The sequence below is a fragment of the Cynocephalus volans genome, chromosome 3 (genome assembly GCF_027409185.1).
Source record: "Cynocephalus volans isolate mCynVol1 chromosome 3, mCynVol1.pri, whole genome shotgun sequence".
In the NCBI taxonomy this organism is placed as follows: Eukaryota; Metazoa; Chordata; class Mammalia; order Dermoptera; family Cynocephalidae; genus Cynocephalus; species Cynocephalus volans.
The window spans coordinates 24,220,391-24,238,101 of record NC_084462.1 but is presented as its reverse complement, the minus strand read 5'-3'; the positions used below and the strand labels follow the sequence as shown (position 1 = coordinate 24,238,101).

The 17,711-nt window shown below is 50.1% G+C and overlaps 2 protein-coding genes across 4 annotated transcripts; one reads left to right on the top strand and one right to left on the bottom strand.

Moving 5' to 3' along the window:
* Positions 1-137: 137 nt before the first annotated feature.
* On the top strand, positions 138-7,756 carry MCM7 (minichromosome maintenance complex component 7). Of its 2 annotated transcripts, none has more exons than XM_063089741.1 (15): positions 138-316; positions 1,528-1,607; positions 1,952-2,116; positions 2,294-2,418; positions 2,495-2,675; positions 2,921-3,058; positions 3,373-3,522; positions 3,720-3,834; positions 3,921-4,052; positions 4,295-4,378; positions 4,683-5,076; positions 5,368-5,451; positions 6,171-6,339; positions 7,119-7,228; positions 7,398-7,756. In XM_063089741.1, the coding sequence occupies exons 1-15, from the start codon at positions 286-288 to the stop codon at positions 7,597-7,599; spliced, it is 2,160 nt and encodes a 719-aa protein (XP_062945811.1). In that variant the 5' UTR covers positions 138-285; the 3' UTR covers positions 7,600-7,756. The 2 variants fall into 2 exon arrangements, with proteins under 2 accessions (XP_062945811.1, XP_062945812.1); XM_063089742.1 differs by lacking the exon at positions 138-316 and adding an exon at positions 1,305-1,392.
* Positions 7,757-8,859: 1,103 nt separating this feature from the next.
* On the bottom strand, positions 8,860-11,772 carry COPS6 (COP9 signalosome subunit 6). Of its 2 annotated transcripts, none has more exons than XM_063090997.1 (10): positions 11,689-11,772; positions 11,341-11,466; positions 10,813-10,944; positions 10,382-10,470; positions 10,217-10,279; positions 9,825-9,872; positions 9,622-9,736; positions 9,446-9,538; positions 9,248-9,348; positions 8,860-9,122 (listed from the first exon to the last, which is right to left on the bottom strand). In XM_063090997.1, exons 1-10 carry the CDS (start codon positions 11,750-11,752, stop codon positions 8,982-8,984), a joined length of 972 nt encoding a protein of 323 aa, XP_062947067.1. In that variant the 5' UTR covers positions 11,753-11,772; the 3' UTR covers positions 8,860-8,981. The 2 variants fall into 2 exon arrangements, with proteins under 2 accessions (XP_062947067.1, XP_062947068.1); XM_063090998.1 differs by having other exon boundaries at positions 11,341-11,463; positions 11,689-11,760.
* Between the last annotated feature and the right edge of the window lie 5,939 nt (positions 11,773-17,711).

The following is a 17,711-nucleotide window of genomic DNA, read 5'->3' as shown; positions in this document are numbered from 1 at the left end:
CGCCCCGCCTCGCCCGGCAATTCCCTCCCGACACCTGCCCCGCCTCTCTGTCACTCAGCCGAAGCTCAACCGGTGATTGGCCGATGCTGGGGCCTGCGGCAAGTGGGAGGGGCAGAGGGCCGTCCTCTCGGATTGGCTCGCACGCCGCGGCGCCGGTCACGTGAGGGGCTACGTTTCGCGCCAATTTCGGTTGGTCGGCCCCAGTCCACCGCGCGGGCGTTCTTTGCTTCCCGGGGAGCGAAACCCGTGAGCCCGCCAACTGCTGCCGCAAGGCCTTCGGCGTTGATGGCTCTTAAGGACTACGCGCTCGAGAAAGGTAAGGGTCTGCAAGCCTGGGAGGGGCGTCCTGCGCTGGAAGCTTCTTGGGTGACACATGTTGGGGTGAGCTGGGGTCTTGGGGGACTGGGGTCGGCGGGCTCTGGGGCGCGCAAGGCCACAGGCAGGATTGGGCGGCAGCGGGGCTGAGACTTACAGTGCCAGGGTGGTGCATGGGGGGCATCGGGGACGAAGAAGAGCTGCTACTCCTGCCCAGGAAAGGTGTTGGGGTCATGGGACGGGGCTGAGGGGTCGAGAAGGGAGAGTCGCGCCCGCGAGAGACCCGGATCTCTGTGGACCCTGTCTGAGGGCTCTTGGCCTTAAGGGACTTGGACCCCCTGGACCCGCCTCCCTTCGCGCTCTTTGGCACTTCAGAGTTCCCCCGCCCTCTGGGGACGCGCCGAAGCCCCGGGGGCGGGCAGGCCGGGGCCGCAGCGAGCCGCGATTGGCCATTTTAGTCCGCCCTCCGAGCGGAAGTGGAGATGGGCGGAAGTGGTGCGACGCGGTTGGAGGGAGTGTTGTGTATAAGCAGTGTCCTTCCGCGCCGTGGCCTCGGAGGGTGCTGCTGAGGGTGGGGGCGTGCCTGGAATCGGGGGGCTTAGCGCGAGTCCAAGAGAGGCGGCAGTAGGATGGGACCGAGTGGCCCTTGGCGTGTTGGCCAATCGCCGGACGGGCTCCCGCCTCGGGCGGAGGAATCCCGGCTGTGAGGCGGTTGGAATCCGGGCCCATGTGCTTCTTTGTTTACTAAGAGCGGAAGCAGTGGCGGGAGCGGGGGTGGGGTGGGGGACCGGCCTGCTGGTGGAGATCCCAGCGAGAGCGAACGTTTAGGGGACCGAAAGAAAAGGGGGATTCGTATGAGTGGGAGGAATGATGAGAACCTTGAGACTGGAGGGTGTTACGGGGTGTGGGCGGCCATAGGGGAATGGCGCTGGGATTTTAAAATAAGGCAGAACGTGGAATTCCCCTGAGGGCAGGGTGTTGGGTAGTACTGCGAGCTGCCAGGGGCCCCTTATTTTTCCGTAGATAAGAACAGATTTGTGAAAAGGAGTTCTGCCCACTTTGGAGAGAATTATGTAGGTTTGTTTAAATGTTTTTATAATTACTTCATTGGTCATGTTTTAAGTAAAAGTGGGTTTCTTAGATATCAGAGGGATCTGCAGTAATTTATCTGGAAGAGAAGTTGCACTTCATAACTTTACATTTGCGTTATAGAAAAAGTTAAGAAGTTCCTGCAAGAGTTTTATCAAGATGAGGAATTTGGGAAGAAACAGTTCAAGTATGGGGACCAGTTGGTAAGTCTAAGATTGGGTGAAGGGGATGGGGAATTGGGCAATGCTTGCGGACCTGTGAGAGTGACCTGGCTTATTTCAGCAAACACATTTGTCCGTTGGTGACACGTTGTGCTCATAGCCTGATACTCGGTAAGGGAATATAGTGCTATACTCATGATATTTAGTGTGTTTTTAGGAGCTTAGGGGCTGAGAAGTGAGTTACTGTGTCTCGTGCTATTTTTTCTCTCCTGTGGTTGCCCAGAGCCTGTACTCTTGAGTTCACAGCGATGGGTCCTTACACATGGATACTGGTGATGAACAAGGTAAACTCGCCTCTGAGGTCTTGCTGTCTCTTACCATCCCAGGTTCAGCTGGCTCATCGGGAGCAAGTGGCACTGTATGTGGACTTGGATGACATAGCTGAGGATGACCCTGAGTTGGTGGACTCGATTTGTGAGAACACCAAGCGCTATGCAAGGCTCTTTGCTGATGCTGTACAAGAATTGCTGCCTCAGTATAAGGAGAGGGAGGTGAGTGGCTGGAGAACAGTGCAGGGCAAGGATTTTGGGCTTCTGTGGAGCAACTTCTTGCATACTGGCATTTTCTCAGCTGGCAGAAAGGAGGGCAGTGACTTCTGCCTGTCAGTGCCCTCCTTTCCCCATTTTGGCTCCCTCTCATTGGGGGCCCCCCCATTCTTTTTCTTTTAGGTGGTAAATAAAGATGTTCTGGACGTTTACATTGAGCACCGGCTGATAATGGAGCAGCGGAGCCGGGACCCTGGGGCAGCTCGAAGCCCCCAGAACCAGTACCCTCCTGAGCTCATGCGCAGATTGTGAGTGGTCTCCGTGGGAAAGGGTGCAGGGATTTGTTTTCCAGGACATCGCTAATGACTGTTTTCGCCCTCTCAGCGAGTTGTATTTTCAAGGCCCTAGCAGCAGCAAGCCTCGTGTGATCCGAGAAGTGCGGGCTGACTCCGTGGGGAAATTGGTAACTGTGCGTGGGATTGTCACTCGTGTTTCTGAAGTCAAACCTAGGATGGTGGTTGCCACTTACACTTGTGACCAGTGTGGGGCCGAGACCTACCAGCCGGTATGTATGAAGCAAGGAATAGGAAATCGCTTAACTCTTATTGTTGTTTTTGTAAAAGACGCCTATGTGTTCATCTTTCATTCTTCTCTGGTCCTCTCCAACCATTTTGTTTCCTTGGTGCTTGTCATTATCGACCCAGAGTAGTTAAGGTGTTCTTTGACTCTTGAAGAGGGCATGTTATACACATGACTGACTGTAAGTGGCTCTTTCTGGTTTCTTTTGGTGCTTCCTATCTCACACCCTAGATCCAGTCTCCCACTTTCATGCCTCTGATCATGTGCCCGAGTCAGGAGTGTCAAACTAACCGCTCAGGAGGGCGACTGTATCTGCAGACACGTGGCTCCAAATTCATCAAATTCCAGGAGATGAAGATGCAAGAGCATGTGAGTTTAGGGTATGTGGTCTGGGGCAGGTGGAGCAGGGAGTCCACTGGAATCCCGCAGTCACTCATGTAGTGGCGGGAGGAAAGAACAGAAGAGGAAAAGCTAAGGCAGAGAAGTCGCCTGGAACAGGAGAGAGTTTTAACTGGAATGTTCTGATTTGGGAAGAGGAAAAGAAGGCTTCAGCTTCCCTCCTGATGCAGGCTGTGTGAGGCTAGGCAGGCTGAGAGTAAGATGTTTAGAGAGAGCAGACTGGGTTTTTGTGGGCTTTATGTTCCTTTCTTCTTTTTTTATGTGTGTACCCTTCTCTCTCCTAGAGTGACCAAGTGCCTGTGGGAAATATTCCTCGTAGCATCACGGTGCTGGTAGAAGGAGAGAACACAAGGATTGCCCAGCCTGGAGACCACGTCAGTGTCACTGGCATCTTCTTGCCAGTCCTACGCACTGGGTTCCGACAGGTGGTACAGGTAAGGAAGGGAGTTTGAAATGAGGGGGAAGTCACCCCTTTCTGCCTCATCCACTCACTCTGCATCCCTACACAGAAAACTAGTAGCAGGAAAACACCAAATAGAAAAGAACAAAGGGTCTGTCAGATTGTAAGGCACTCAGGTGATGGGCAGGTTAACAGGATTTTGTTCATGTTCCCAACATCTTCCTCCCCAAGGGTTTACTCTCAGAAACTTATCTGGAAGCCCATCGGATTGTGAAGATGAATAAGAGTGAGGATGATGAGTCTGGGGCTGGAGAGCTGAGCAGGGAGGAGCTGAGGCAGATTGCAGGTGAGGGGCAGGGGCAAGACGGAATGTGACTTTTACCCTAGTCCTTTTTCCCCCCAAAAAACACTCTAGTCTTAACTTCCCTGCAGAGGAAGATTTCTATGAAAAGCTGGCAGCCTCTATTGCCCCAGAGATCTATGGGCATGAAGATGTGAAGAAGGCACTGTTGCTCCTGCTGGTGGGAGGTGTAGACCAATCTCCTCGAGGCATGAAAATCAGAGGTAAGAAGGAAAATAAGGGAGAAGTTCAGGGTCATTTGGGAGGAAAAGGAGGTTGACATGGAGTAGTATCCCTGTTGGTCACGGGATAAAAGAATTAGCATCTTGGCTTCATGAGCACAGGCGGGTCTTAGAACAAATAATGGCTGGTAGAACAAATGAGGTCTGGGGAGGCAGACCTCAAAAGTGTTTTTCTCTGTTTTGGACAGCCTATGTCATTTGGGGGCCTCCTTCCTTTTTTCCAGGCAACATCAACATCTGCCTGATGGGGGATCCTGGTGTGGCCAAGTCTCAGCTCCTGTCTTACATCGATCGCCTGGCTCCTCGCAGTGAGTAATCGGACCCTGACAGAGGTGAACATAGGGACAGGGCTGGAACCACAATGCTGTTTATTCAAAAGGGGAGAAGGGTGGAAAAAGCAGGTCTTGGGGAGGGTTGGCGGCAGAGGAGGGGGACGTTACCAGTGCTGGCACCCACAGACCTTTGCCACCTCAGGAAGGCCCTGGTGGATGGGGCATTTCCAGTGCAGGGCTTGCCTCCCTGGCCCCATTTCTTGTGTCCTTTGCCCTGTGCTTGCTCCCTTTTTTGTTTTTCTTTCTCTCCAAACACGTCTGCTTATTTTTTCTCTTCTAGGCCAGTACACAACAGGCCGGGGCTCCTCCGGAGTGGGGCTTACGGCAGCAGTGCTGAGAGATCCCATGAGTGGAGAACTGACCTTAGAGGGTGGGGTCCTGGTGCTGGCTGACCAGGGTGTGTGCTGCATCGATGAGTTTGACAAGATGGCTGAGGCCGACCGCACAGCCATCCATGAAGTCATGGAGCAGCAGACCATCTCCATTGCCAAGGCGGGCATTCTCACCACACTCAATGCCCGCTGCTCCATCCTGGCTGCTGCCAACCCTGCCTATGGGCGCTATAACCCCCGCCGCAGCCTGGAGCAGAACATACAGCTTCCTGCTGCTCTGCTCTCCCGATTTGATCTCCTCTGGCTGATCCAGGACCGGCCCGACCGAGACAATGACCTACGGTGAATGAAGCTCAACACCCAGAAACATCCCGTTCTAATAATTTCTAGGGAGGGTGGTGAAATTAGAACATTCTCAAATTCTCTGTTCATGGAAATGCCAGAGCCTTCCCATACTACAGCAGGGGCTGGTCCACAGTTCTTAGGGAAATGATAGGTCAGGGCTGAAGTAAATGCTAATGAAGATTTCCCAGGAAAGTTTATTCCTACCATGCTGTTGAAGGGTAGTGGCGCGTTAGAGTTAGGGCATGGGATGTATAGCCCTAAAAAGTGTTCCCACTTGCCTCTTCCCAGGCTCGCCCAGCACATCACGTACGTGCACCAGCACAGCCGGCAGCCCCCCGCCCAGTTTGAACCTTTGGACATGAAGCTCATGAGGTAAGAGAGTTGGGGGGAGGATGGGTACATTTCTGGCAAGTCACCTGTCCCCATTGTGTAGCACTGTTCTGGGCCACAGGTGTCTCCTGAAAGCTTACAGTCTTAAGGTGTCTATTCTCACCACTACCCCCTCCCTTTTGACGTGTCCTGAGCCTGAGAACAGCAAGTCTAGGCCCCCACCCAACCCCCCGGACAGATGAGGACAGCTTGTCATCAAAACTTTCCTGCTTCTCACCACCTCCACCACTGTCCTGCCCTTGGGGTGAGGCAGGTACAGCTTTTAGGCCAAGCTGGAACCTGCTTCATGGACACTTTATACCACTTTTCTCACAGGCCCCTGGTGATCCCTCAGGGTTTTGCTTGCCTTTACCTATTCTCTGAGTGAACAATTCTGGGTAAGCAAATATATGTTCCCACAGGAAGGGAATGGATCATCTCTTGTAAGGGATGGATTTGTCTTGTTCTTATAAAGGCTATATTGCTGAAAAGTTCGAAATAATTTGAAATGCACTGGGTGATTTATATTTGGAGAAATCCATCGGTGATATTCAGGCCAAGCAAATCATCAATTAATTTCTTTTTCCTACTTAGAAATTCTCTTCTCTCTTCTGAAGTTTTCTTAACTGGGGAAGAACCCTTATGCAGGAAAAGACATGCCCATGTGTTCTCTCCATCCCCATCTCCATTTTCTGCTTTCCCACAAACCTTGTCTCCCACAGACGTTACATAGCTATGTGCCGTGAGAAGCAGCCCACAGTGCCGGAGTCTCTGGCTGACTACATCACAGCAGCGTACGTGGAGATGAGGCGAGAGGCTTGGGCCAGTAAGGATGCCACCTATACTTCTGCACGGACCCTGCTGGCTATTCTACGACTTTCCACTGCTCTGGTGAGTGCCCAGTCACTATACTGCTGGAAGACTGTCTGTTTTGACCTTTCCAGGGCAACTCGCCTTAACACTGTCCTCTCTCACTGCCTCCTCCCTCCCACTCTGGCCCTGCTGGGGCTAAAGTGCTGACAGTGCAGATAGTGGTCCTCTCCGTGCTACCGCACTGTGGGTACTTGCTGCTCCAGTAGGGCACACACAGCATCCATGGAGGGAAAGGCCTTCTCCCTGCTTCTTAAATCTCACTGAGGGGGTGGATGGGATTCATTTCACTCCCTATGTCCTAGATCCTGTGTCATAAATCTTCATCTCTGTTCTCCCATCTTGGACCTTAGTCCCAGGGGCTCCAAAGTGCTGTTCGTGCAGGTAGTGTGATTACCTGACCTACTGCTGAGCTAGCACTTCCCGAGCCCCTGGGACACAATCCCTCTGCCAGTTGCCTTCTTGGCTGAGCTCCCCAAGCTCCATCTGTCATGGTGGGGAGCCCAGTGGAGTTCAGGAGGGTCTGGTCTCCCTCACAGGACAGCTGAACACCGGGACTGGCCAGTGTTGAGAGGCGGAGACTTGGGCAATTGCTGGACGCTGCCCTGGGCATTGCACTTGTCTCGGTCTGACAGTGCCGGCCCAACACTGCAGATGTTGGGGGGGGGGGGTCCTCCACTCCTGTTTTGTGAGTAGGCAACACGTGGGTTGCCCAGCCTTAAAAGCTGGAACAAGGGGGTTCCCTGACTTTGTTCCATTCCCTTCCGGTCCCCATCGCTCCCCTACCTTCCTTCCCTTAGGCGCGTCTGCGAATGGTGGACGCAGTGGAGAAGGAAGATGTGAATGAAGCCATCAGGCTAATGGAGATGTCAAAAGACTCGCTTCTAGGTGACAAGGGGCAAACAGCTAGGTGAGTGGTTTAATGAAGGATAAAATTGGGTCACCTTGACTTCACTGAGCCAGCTGCACATGTATAGGAGCTTGGCCTCAGAATTCTAACACTGACCACTGTTGTTTTTTGCCATTGTCAAGTGTTCTTGTGTGTGCCCTGACCTTAACCACCCACGTGTTTCCTTCAGGACCCAGAGACCAGCAGATGTGATATTTGCCACTGTCCGTGAATTGGTCTCAGGGGGCAGAAGCGTCCGGTTTTCTGAGGCAGAGCAGCGCTGTATATCTCGTGGCTTCACACCTGCCCAATTCCAGGCAGCTCTAGATGAGTACGAGGAGCTAAATGTCTGGCAGGTCAATACTTCCCGGACACGGATCACTTTTGTCTGATTGCAGCCTGCTTGACACATCGGGGTTTGCTCTGCGTCCCTTGCTGACCTGCCCCTTCTGAAGGTGTAATGATGCCCTTCAGGGGAAGAGTGTCCCCTCTTCTTCCTGTGCTGCACTTGTTTTATTCATTTGCCAATAAAGTGTTTGTAGATTGCTACCTTCTAACCTGGGACTGATTTCTGTTAAAACGAGATAGGTTTTAAGAGGGCAGGTGAGGCTTTTAGATTCACATCTCCTACCCTTTTGTGCTTGTCCTATTCCGTCCACTCAATAAATTTACTGAGTGAAGTGCCTGCTCTACCTGCCAGACGGAGTCAAAGTCCCTGCTGTACAGAGATGAGGACTGGGCTGTCTCCACTTTTTGAGGTCCCTCCTGTTTTACTCCCCTGTCCTGTTCAGTCTCAAATACTACTATGCACTGGGTAGGCTCTGGGGATATAGCGCCAGTATGAAACAGGGCCTCTCAGCTTATCTTTCTCTTCCATTTCATGAAGTGCTTCCATTAGGACGTCTCGTTACTAAACTCAGTCCCCAGCTCCCACTCTATTTAAGCTGTTGGGGGTGATGAAAATCTGGGAACCGGAGGGTGGCATGTGAAAATGTATTACTTGGTACAAGTAATTGCATATAGCAATCCCAATCTTTAGACCTCTTCCTCGCCTTATCTCCAAAGTATGGAGGATACTAGTACTTCTATCTCGTAAGGTTGAAGTGCCACACAGGTAGGGCCCATATGAGGTATCTTCAGAATGTTCAAAGAAGTTCATGGAGAAATGGAATTGAAAGATAGTACAGATCTGTGAACATTTTGAAGTATGCTTGTCTATCAGTGTAGTAGACACTCAGCAGTAATTGAGACCTCTCTCTCCTGGTGATCCACAATGTCCATAGAATCAAGACTTTGAGTTGCCCCTAATGTGCTTAACATCCCTCCCCCCTTTTTTGTGTGTGGAAAACACTTTTTAATGAAATTAATTTAGCTTGGGAAAGCAGTTGCTTGTCACGTTTATAGGATTCACCTATGTAAGCTGATGTCATAAGGTGACATTAAAAAGCAGAACAAAGATCACTTAGGAGAAATTAGGCAGTCTCTGACTAATATAAAGACCTGACTGGACAGGGGATCACTTCAAGTGGCAGTGGACTCCAAATCACTGAAGCTTGTCAAGAAGAGCTGATGATTACAAGGGATTCTGCCCTTAAGGCTTCCTTTAAGATCCAAGTAGAGAAACTGGTGCCTAACAGAGAGGACAAAGCCACTGGAAGGGGTGCTGAGGGGCTGCTCCCCTTTTATTAATGACAGCGGTTTCTCTAAAGGGAGTGTAGCGCCTCTTCCCTTTGGGACGGCTTTCTGACCCTGTGCATCATCCCTTCAAGTACCCTCAGAAGAAGAGTCCCCGCATCCGCCTGCCGATGCCTTGTCGATCGTAGAGGACATTGAACTTGTTCACGAACTGGTTCATGGTGTTGCACGTTTTGGTGATGGTACCCAGGTAGGCCATGAGCCCCACATCATTGCATTGCTGGGAGAGAACAGAAAGGGCCAGTTCCATGGGGGCTCCCTCACAGTATGCCCAGGGAACAACTGAGTCCCAGGTCCTGGATGACAGTGTAAGCCCCACCTCCCCATCTGGGGTTTTATACTCACATCATAAAAATCTGTCTTGAACTTGTCTGTGCTGAGCACTGGAAGACAGTGACACAGGGCATAGGCTTCCCGCAGGATCTCATGGTTAAAGGGCACCTCTCCTAAAAGCACAAAAAGAGGCTGCATTAATGTGGATGCTGTCGCTTCTGCAAGGACGGAAAGGAAAAATGTACGAGTGCCAGGAAGGCAGGGTCCTACCCGCTTCCGAGGCCTTGACGTACTCCAAGATGAGCTTGACGCGGCTGTGCAGCATCTTGATGGCACTGTGCTGTGCTATCAGGTGTTCGGCCACTGCAAGGGGATAGGGACCGGAAGGTTGAAAAGGAATGGGGCTACACCTTTCATCCCCGCTTCCAAGGAATCCCCTCCATTACCAGTGGAGTTCTCTCCACTGCCTGTTGCTGTCATTCGGGCCACGTGGTCTACACCAATACGTTCAGCTTCCTCTGTGGCCAGAGTGTAGGTCAGCTCAGCAAATAGCATTGTGGCCTACAGGGCAGAGGATCCCACACAGGGAGAGTCAAAAGCAGGAAACAGGCCAAGAGCAGGATCTGAGGGTTGAACGGTAGGGTATTACCTCTCCATTGATTATATCAATGACAGACTCAAAAACGCTGACAGGAAGCTGTAAAGAACACAGAGAACAACGCTTACTAACAGCGAACACACCTGAACCTATACTACACGCCAAAAATTGGGCCAGGCCCTTTCACACATTTTCTCTCATCTAATCTTCCCAAGAAGCCAGTGAGGTAGGGATTATCCCATTTTACATATAAAAACAGTTTAAAGTTTAAATGACTAACATAAAGTTACACAGCTAGTAAGTGGCAAAGTGGAGATTCAACTCCTGCATTCCCCAGTAGAGAAAAGATGCCACACAGTAAAAGATAGCAGGGGATGAGGATAAAATATAGGCATAGTGATAGACAAGCATGAAAAAGTGGGTGTGGGGTCAATATTACTCACATCTGTGTGCTTGGTCATAGGGTTCAACTTAAGAAAGAGGGGGCTCTCGATTATCTCACACACCTGGAAGAGAGAGACGTGCACAAGAAAGTCAATACCCTATCTTCCTTCTTCCCCTCATCCTCTATTCTCTGCCCCAGCATGCACAGGCATGAAGATGTATACCTGCTTATGGACGTGGATGTCAGAGGGGTCAGGCGGCCCCCCCGTGGTATACCAACCCAGAAACTCCAGCTCCTTGAATACCTGTTTAACTGGAGAGGAAGGGGCCAGAGTACATAGCATTTCTTTAAACCATCCTTCCTTAATCTGAATCTCCTAGTGTATTTTCACCAGCTACTTCCCTCCCTCCTCAAAATCTTGGCTCAGTTTAGACTTATTACTTCCTTCTGTCTTCTCTCACCTTCTGCTTCCTTTTGGGGGAATACCTGAATGCGTTCTTTTTCTGAGATCTCTTCAGCTACTCTCTTCACCTTTCCTTCTTCGTTCTCTTCAGGTTCTCCTGTTTATTTCTTCCCAACTCTCTCTGTCTTCCCCACCCTATGCTTTTTTTTCCCCACTCCCACTCCTCTCCCCCACTTCTATTCCCCTCTCACACTGCTCCTCCTTGGTGTAATAATATTCCTTGTCAATGATAATCTTCTCTTCCACGGTGTGGGACAGCAGCTCAAAGGAGTTCATCACCTCGATATTTCGGCCCTCCTGCTTCCCAATCAGAGCCCCAATCACTGGGAGAGAGAAGGACAGACATATAAAAGGTGAGGGTAAGTAGGGTCGGCCAGTGGCTCACTTGGGAGAGTGTGGTGCTGATAACACCAAGGCCACGGGTTCAGATCCCTATATAGGGATGGCCGGTTAGCTCACTTGGGAGAGCGTGGTGCTGACAACACAAAGTCAAGGGTTAAGATCCCCTTACCGGTCATCTTTAAAAAAAAAAGGTGAGAGTAAGTAATCCCAAAACCTGTCCCTGATCACCTGAGGGTCTGAGGTCAGTGTGAACACAGTATTGGGGAAACAGTGATTTGGGGGAGGAGGGAATTGGCTCCAGTAAAGAAAGGGAAAAAGACCACTGTCTGGGGGAGGTGACCGAGGGCAGGAGTTGGAGAATTATGCCGAACACTCACCCTGCATAGGCCGCCCCTCCTGGGAGCGCATGCGGATCCAGTGGTCTGAGATGTTGAGAATGACAAGGGGATGCAGAGCGACTGAAACACTCCCAGTCACTCCAGAGGCCATCACGCTGGGGACTACTAGGAGTGGAGGGAAAGCAGAGAGGATAAGAGTCCGGGACCCACGTTCTTCCCTGGAGATGGGAGTGGGGTCAGCGGAGCCCTGGCCATGCATCCCTCCCTCAAGTTATTCCAGGAAGAGATGTTGCTGTTCCACCCTCCTCACTTCTCCCGGGAGCCCAGGAAGCCCTTAACGTACCCCTGAGGGGTGTCTCCAGAAGCCACCCCCGCACGGCCCGTTACCTGCTGCATCCACCTCCATCCCGCTGCTCCCTCCGGTCCCGTTCGCTGCAGCCGCCGCCGCCATTTTCCCCGCGCCCGCCAGCTTCGGCCCCGCCCCCTCCTTCCCGGTTTCCGTATGGCGAGCGGCGCATGCTCAGTGTCCCCGTGGCGCGTGCCGGGGCTGGTTCGCGGGGACCTGTTGGTTTCGTGAACATCGCGGGCGTCGCGGGCGTCTTCCTGGCGTCGGAGCCCGAGGGATTTTCGTAGACACTGCCCCCTCCTCTCGCCTGCTGGTGATCTTGGACAAATCGCTTAACACCCGCCCTAACTTGGTCGTCCTCGTTGGTAAAATTGGGACAAGAATGCCTAACTCTTAAGGCTGTCGCACAATGAATGAAATGTCATGTTATTGCCCTCAGAATAAAATCCACGCTACTAACCACAACCTGCAAGGCCCTGCATTATCTGGATCCTGCCTGCCAGTTGGCCCCGGCTTCTTTTCTAACCCTTGGTCCTCGTGTCTGCTTTCCTCACGCCTCACTTACTCCCACTTAAGGGCCTGTGGTTCCTTCAGTCTTGTTCATTACTGTACCACTGTGACAAGCACGTGCCTGACATTGGTGCCTAAATACTTTTTAAGTGAATGGATAATTTGGAGTAGAGCCTGGATTTGAGTGGCTCAATCTACATATTCTATCTTTCCTCCTTCCAAATATTGGTATTAGATACAGTACTAGGAACACCTCCAAAATTTTCTAACTCCCTCCCCACCTCCCTCTACCCTCCATCTCCTCCAGTCTTTAAAAACTCAGGTCTGGTAAACCCAGCCCACTCCAGCCCTCTCCCCACTCCTAAGCCAAAGCAAGTTGCATACACTGCCCCTTCTGTTGTCCTTGTAATTTTTCTGACTGGCTCTTTTAGTATGTGTCTGTACCCCCACCCAAAGTGTATGCTCCCAGAAAGCAGGTAGAGAGACCTGCTTTGTTGTGACCCCACAGAGCCTAGTCTGATACTAGATGTTTTCTGGTGATAATGGTGATTTACAGGAGAATTAAACAATCTCTCCATTTAGGAGCCTGAATGAAGGGAAGTGGAAGGGCTAACAACTCTTAGAGGAAGGGACCTGAGAAATCTGGCAGGGAGAGGGTCTTCTGGCCAAAGGGGGTGTTAAGAAAGAATTGATCTCATTCCAGTCCCCAGTGAAAAACCTCCTAGGTCTGGGACAACTGAGAGGACTGTCAAAGAAAGGACTATATACCTCATTTCTTTTAGGAAAAATAAGGTCAGAAAAATGTATTCTTTTAAGAATGCTAGATTGAAGGCTAAAATAAAAATAAAATGAGAATCATTCTAATGTTCATAAAGTTGATAGTTTGCATTGCTTTTTTGTTGTGTCAAGTGCTTTTGAAATATTGTTCAGATAATTATACAACTTATAAAAAATAGCAGTTATTGTAAAATTTAAGGATGGCTTTAAAATTGAACCAGTTGATTTTACATGCTTCGGAAGTAAGCTCAGTAAGCATTTCTTTTTTCTTTCTTTTTTCTTTTTGGTTACTGGCCAGTAAGGGGATCTGAATCCTTGACCTTGGTCTTATAACACCACACTCTAATCACTAAGCATTTCTTAAAAGTGCATTATAGCTCCCAGTCAAGATGGTGGAACAGACATTCCCCATGTCACTCTCTCCCACAAATCAACTATCTAAAAGCTACCACAGCCAAGCTGGGGCTGGTAGAGCTCAGGGGGAGAGGAGGAAAGACATATGAAGTGTATGAAGGCAGGAGAAGCCATGATGAGAAAAGAAAGGATCACTCCCACCATTTTGAGCCCTGGCTGCTTCAGGGCTTGAGCTGGTGAGTGCACAGAGCAAGAGCCGGCAAAAGCTGCTGCTGTGCCCTTTGGATGAAGTTGCTTGGAGGAAGCGACGGAGAAGAGGGCCTTGGTGGCCCTCAGGCCAGCAAGACCATTAACAGGGTTCCTGTGGACCCACATAGGAGCAAGAAGCCACAGCAACAGTAAAAAGGGGACAGGGAGAGGCTGGTGAGTCATCGCAAGGTCCCATCCATGAGAAGTGTTTGGAGTATGGGTGGTGGGGGCAACGGGCCCACCTGGGGAACACTGGGGCACAGCATGGACAGCTGATCTACCCTCCAATCAGCACAGAACCACTCAGTGGAGACTGATCAGGAATACAGATCTGCAGGGGATGCAGTTTGCTGAAAAGTCTCAGGACCAGACTAGAGTTTCCACACCACCCAGGGTACCAGATCACACAAGACCCAGAAGTACATACAAGATCAACAATTAAAACCAGAGCTGCATAAAGAGCCTTCCCCAGGGAATCAGCAGCAAAGCAGCAATTTAGCTCAACTACAGGGTTCAAGTGCCGGACCCCACAGGAAGTTCCGTTTTAGAAGTAAGCAAAGGACAACAGATTAGTTCCAGTGCAGAGTTGAAGTGGTGGGAACATCAAATAATCCAATACGGAACTGAAAGAAAAAAACAAAATACCCACAGACCAGAGACAAAGTTTGATATTAACTAGTAAAGGTCTCACATCACCAAAGAACACCTATAAAACCTAGAAGAACCAGGAGCCCCCCTGAGCTCCTGAGTCAGGGTGGTGGGGGACCAAGGGCCTCGGCCAAGCCCCCTGACACCTGCAACCAGCCCAGCAACAACCACCGAGCCACCACTGGAAGTCCCCTGGTCTCCCAAGCTGGGGTGGTGGGGAGCCAAAAGCTTCGGTCACACCCCCCTGGCATCAGCATCCAGCCTAGCAATGACCAAGCCACTGCTGGAAGCCCCTTGGTCTCCTCTGCAGGAATGAGGGGGGCGCCATAGGCCTCAGCTGCACAACCCCTTCCTCCTCCCACCCTATTTCTTTCCCCTGTCCCCTCTCCCCCTCCCCCCAACTGCTTCACAACATCTTAGAATGTAAACAATAAATAAATAAATAATAAACTTTTTTAAAAAAGTGCATTATATTTAGAAACTACAGAAACACCCAAGTTGAAATTATGGTGTTAAAACAACAATCCCTCCATTCTCTTCCTACCTTCTAACAAAACTATACATAATGCATCACTTTGTTGTTTTGTTAACTTGTCCTTCCACAGGGTGGAGGTGACTAGGCTGGTAGGGAATTGAGCAAAGGGTCTGCGAAGAAAAGATACTGAGAAGTGAAACAAGGGCCCCCCAGGAGAGAGCCCAGGCTGAGTTGCTGCTTGGCTTTCAGTCTGAATGAAATCCAGAGTCATGGCATGATTTGACTCAGGTTTGAAAGGACCACGCAGGCTGATGCCCAGAGATTAGAGTGGAAGGGGTAAAGAAGAAGCATGGGAAGGTGGAGCTGTTTTTTCTTTTCTTTTCTTTTTTTTTTTGGTGGCTGACCTGGTAAGGGGATCCAAACCCTTGACCTTGTGTTATCAGCACTATGCTCTAACCAACCGAGTTAACCAGCCAGCCCTGGAGCTGTTGTTATAATCCAGGTAAGAGGTGACCATGGCTTGGATGAGGGCTTAGAGGTGGAGCTGGGAGATGACTCAGGCCCACAGATACCTATGTGCTTTTGGGCACGGTACAAAAAGTTGTCTCTTCTGGAGCTCAGGCTGGTTTCAGCCCCCACTTCTCCCCTCATACAGCTGCCCTTGACAGGGCACAACCTGTGTAACCCTCAGAACAGCTCTGTCAGTCCTGGTTGAATTCAGGATATATTTTGAAGGTAGAGGCAATAGGATTTTGCTGACCTGAGGGTGCTTGGACATCAGGAGAAGCTTATGAATTTATATCAGCCAGTCTGAAACAAGGTTGTGCTGGTCTGTGTGTTTGTGCTCATATTGGGCAGGGGTGGGTTTCACATGGAAAAGTTTCTGTTGATAGTGCCAGACCACATCTATGTGATTTTTTTCTATTTTCACAGCACATGGATGAGGATAACAAACCCAGCAGGGGTTCATACTACTGCTTGACTCAGACAATGGCATGGTTTTGCCAAGCTGCGGTGCTGGATCTAGATAACAAAGGGATCATTAAATGACCCCCTCCTCCACATACCTCCTGGGATCTATTATGGGCTGAATGTGTCCCCCGCCCCCCCAAATTCATATGTTGAAGCCCAAGCTCTCAATATGATGAAATTTGGAGGTGGGACCTTTGGGACCTAAGTAGGTCATGATTGGAGAGACAGGAAAAAAGAAGAGACAGGAGAGAGCCAGCTCTCTTTCCCTCTGCTGTGTGAGGACATAGCATGAAGACAGTCAGATGTCTGCAAGCCAGGAAGAGAGCCCTTAGAAGGAACTGAATCAGCTGCTGCCTTGACCTTGGACTTCCCAGCCTCCGGAACTGTGAGAAACAGATGTATATTGTTTAAGTCCCCAGTCTGTGGTATTTTGTTATAGTAGCCTGAGGTATCTAAGACAGGGTCTGAGGTGTTGTTCCCTCCCACGTGCTGGGGTTGTTCCATGGCCTCAAAATTGGTGTGTGACATCCTAGTGGCTATAACTTTTCACCTTTTCTCCAATTATCCCCTATTTGTACCTGAACCTTTTGTCTGGAAGGGTCAGGTTTGAGTGAGACGATGGCATTTTACAAAATTTACAAAGACCCATTATACCCCCACACCTTGGAATATGTATTGGTTTCCATTGTTGTGTAACAAATTACCACAAATGTAATGGCTTAAAACAACAGTTATTGTCTTACAGTTCTGGAGATCAGAAGTCTGAAATAGGGTCACTGGTCCGAAATAAGGTATCTGCAGGGCCGGCTTCCACTAAGGGAGAATCCCTTTCCTTTCCTTTTCCAGCTTCTAGAACCACAGTCCTTGCATTACTTGGCTCATGGCCCCTCTCTCCATCTTCAAAGCCAGTATGTTAGCATTTTCAAATCTTTCTTTCTCTTCCTCTGCTCGCCATTGTCACCTCACCCTTCTTCTATAGTAAAACCTCTGTGCGCCTCCTTGTTATAAGGGCACTGATGATTACATTGGGCCCACTGGGGTAATCCAGGATAATCCCACTATCTTAAGATCCTTAACCACATCTGCAAAATCCCTTTTGTTAAGTGACATTCATAGGTTCCAGGGATTAGGATCTAGATATCTTTGAGGGCCATTGTTCAGCTGGCCATGGCATGTGTAGGGAACCAGAATGCACTGTCCTCAATCAAGGGGTCATTGTCTTTGTGGTCTCGGGCCATGTTAGTTCAACAAGAGTTCAGCTGGTTAGAGCACAGCCTAATAACACTGAGGTCACAGGTTTGGATCCCCATACTGGCCAGCCACCAAAAAAAAAAAAAAAAAAAAAAAAAAAAAATCCAGCAAGAGGACTAAGTTTGGACCAGAATTAAATTTGAATCCGCTAGGCCAGGTTTTCAGCTGCACTGCACCCAGAGGGTCTGCCAACTAGAGTGACCTGGGGTAGTCATTGGGTGGAGGCAGGGGGGGAAAGAAGCATCACATCAAAGAAAGGTCAGGCAAAATTCTAAATTTTCAAAATAAGGCTATAGAGCTTCCCGTCCCTTTCATCGTGATTATCACCCCATAGACAGCCAAGAGGAGATGAACCCTTTTGGGGGATGGCTACATTCAGTGACCAGACTGGCTTACTAAGGTGTGGACAAGGAAGAGGAGAGGGAGACAGAGCTGATCTTGGACGAGGCTAATTCAGCGCTTCACGACCAGATGCCATGGATAATAGGGAGTGTGGAATGTCCATTGAACGCCTTGACTACTGACCCATTGTTGGGTGGCTTTTGCCACAACATCAGACTTTAGAGGGTCTGAGAAGCCTAAAACATGGCACAGTTTAGTTTCAAGGGTCATAATGATGTGGCCTGAGTTAACGGATTGGACTGGAACAGGGACACGGTAACCTGTAAAAGTGTGGACAAGGTAAGTCACCAAGAGTAGCCTCTAGAGGGTGTCAAAGTTCCCAATGGAGTCAATTTACCAGGAACAGGAGGGGGCTTCTGGGTGGTGCAGGCTTGATCAGCAGCTTGGTGCCCATCAGCCTCATCAGAGAACAGGTCTCCACTGTAG